This window comes from Agrilus planipennis, unplaced genomic scaffold (genome assembly GCF_000699045.2).
Source record: "Agrilus planipennis isolate EAB-ADULT unplaced genomic scaffold, Apla_2.0 scaffold2102, whole genome shotgun sequence".
In the NCBI taxonomy this organism is placed as follows: domain Eukaryota; kingdom Metazoa; phylum Arthropoda; class Insecta; order Coleoptera; family Buprestidae; genus Agrilus; species Agrilus planipennis.
Window position 1 is genome coordinate 1,476 of NW_020441044.1, and position 2,433 is coordinate 3,908.

The 2,433-nt window shown below is 32.4% G+C and overlaps 2 protein-coding genes across 2 annotated transcripts in view; both read left to right on the forward strand.

Moving 5' to 3' along the window:
- The window catches only part of LOC108736899, a 2,469-nt gene extending 1,450 nt beyond the window's left edge, over positions 1–1,019 (forward strand). The window contains exon 2 of the mRNA XM_025979980.1: positions 642–1,019. Within this exon, the coding sequence (XP_025835765.1) occupies positions 642–946 (305 nt within the window). The 3' untranslated portion in view covers positions 947–1,019. The remainder of the gene's footprint in view (positions 1–641) is intronic.
- Positions 1,020–1,102: 83 nt separating this feature from the next.
- Positions 1,103–2,417, forward strand: LOC108743843 (UMP-CMP kinase 2, mitochondrial-like). Its single transcript, XM_018479438.2, has 3 exons — positions 1,103–1,785; positions 1,848–1,989; positions 2,055–2,417. Exons 1-3 carry the CDS (start codon positions 1,729–1,731, stop codon positions 2,270–2,272), a joined length of 417 nt encoding a protein of 138 aa, XP_018334940.1. The 5' UTR covers positions 1,103–1,728; the 3' UTR covers positions 2,273–2,417.
- Positions 2,418–2,433: the final 16 nt, after the last annotated feature.

Consider the following 2,433-nt stretch of genomic DNA (forward strand, 5'->3'; position numbering starts at 1 on the left):
AAAAGATCGAAATCGCGATCCGCGTCTGGCAGTTTCGACAGAATACAGACCACTTCGAATTATTTTATTCGATTATGGTAACGTGCCTATCACGTTGAGGTGAGCTACGCCGGGATTCGTTTCAGCAAGTAGATATCCATATTTTTAAATGGACCTTGTTGGGGCATATGTAATCCTCAAATGTAGCATCATACTACAGATGGCGCTTACCACACTATTTGTAGTATTTTCTAAAACGCGCTGTAAAGGTTGGTCTGTGTTCTGTCAGAGCTGTTTGCGACGCGCTGATGAGATCCAAGAAGATCGAAATCGCGATCCGCGTCTGGCAGTTTCGAGTTTCGACGGAACACAGACCACTTCGAATTATTTTGTTGAATTGTGTAGTTAATAAACAATCTTTGGTCAAAACCAAATTATTATCTATATTTTTGGCAACTAATGTTAGAGTGAAAAGTTATAGATTATGCAATATTTAAGTAAGTTGCAATTCCACAGTTCTTTATAGCCGATCCACCACGATTCTGATTCCAAAAGATTAACTTAGAAGAAAAATAAGAAGACAAAACTATTTTGTTACTAATTTTATATTCCTTATGATAATCAACATTTCTGTGTTTTACGTTAAGTTTTATTTGTTTTAGGTGACTTGGTTATAACGGCAAAACTAAAAATGAAAAAATACCAAAAGAACGAAAAGGAACACCTAAAATTCGAAAAAGATATTTTTGACATTGATATTGGCAAAGCAATTATTCATTTAAATAACATCTTTCCCAATAATCCAGAAATTAGTGAAAATACAAACCTAGTTATCAACGAAAATATGGATCTCTTAATGCAAGATATTAAGCCTATTGCGTTAAAAACAGCAAGAGACATTTTGCTCAACCTTCTCAATCGCGTTTACGAAACATTCTCCTTCGACGAGTTGTGGCCTTTAGAGTAAAATATCTTCCGAGAAAGTACTTAATAAAAACACACATTTCCTTAATAAAATTATAATAAATGAAATAAGTACGTTTTGTGTTTTTTATGATACTACACCCTTTAAGGGTGAGGTCTAGGTTTAAATCCCCCTGGAATTGGGGAATCTCTATCGAAATGGGTCAACCAAGAATATTCAAATAAATTGCCAATTTTCTTCTCTTCAGTTCTTATAAAATAGACTACTTATTATTTTTTAAATTTATGCATATATATGAAAAGTCCTTTCAGAAAGGATAGACTGACTAACTGGTATATCAACCTATACCCCAATATCTCAAACCCCTGACTCCATATTTGAAATTTTTCGAAGGTGTTTAACATTATAAAATTATAAATAAGTTACGCACTAAGAGTTTAAATTGTTAGTTAAGATGAAAATGGTTTCAAGTAGAGTCACTTAGCTTCAAGTACTATCGACTACTGACAAACGTACTGTCCGTGAGCATTTTTTTTTTTTTATTCAATTTTAGCGCGCTTCTACATTTGTTTAAACAATTGCTCTGAAGTGAACTAAAGCACGTTGAACGCAACTAAACTTGTTTACAAATAACCACTGAAATAAATAGACACTTTTATCTTTATAAATGAATTTTATCGTTTTCAAACACTCTAAAATCTACTGGTACTTCCCCAGTTTTAAAGGTGACTCTCTCGTCGTATGTTCGCGTAGTACTGACGTATTGAATATCAACGATTCAATTAAATTTTAATAGTTCGTAGTTATATGTCAAGAGAAGCCAAATGGCTATGATTTTTCATAAGTTTGAAGAAGTTCGGAATTTATTAAATGATCCCAAGGTATGTTTATTATTTCTTTTAACATTAGTAGATATGCATTGTTACGAAATTAAATTCTTTAGTACAGACATTTGGAACCTGTTAATAAACTATGGGATATATACAATACCGTAAAAAACGCGAAAAAAGACACTTTAAACCAAAATGAAGGTGAAAATTTGAGGAAACATCCCCTAATCGTTATCGAAGGCTTGGACGGTTCGGGTACAAAAACAAATTTATTTATTTTTTATTTAAAAGTATATTATAAACTTGTATTATAATTTTAGGAAAAACAACCATAACTTATAAATTAGCCGAAAAAATTAAGGCAGCGCTATATCGCACTCCACCCCTATGTACGGACGGTTTAAGGGGTTCGTTCGACGATTGCAAACCCCTTCGCAGGGTATTTTACGCAATGGGAAATTATATAGCAGCAGAAGAAATTAAAAAACTATTGGAAGAAAAACCTGTTGTTTTAGATAGGTATTTAACAAACGCGTAAATTTTGATTTAGTTTTGTATAGGTCTTATACATTAAAATAAAATTTGATTGTCATCATTTGTAGAGGTTAACACAATCAGTGGCGTACTAATAGGGTTTAATGAGACTTCATTGGAAGGCCCCATTTAAAAATAAATTACCGAAAAAGTTGTAATACTATA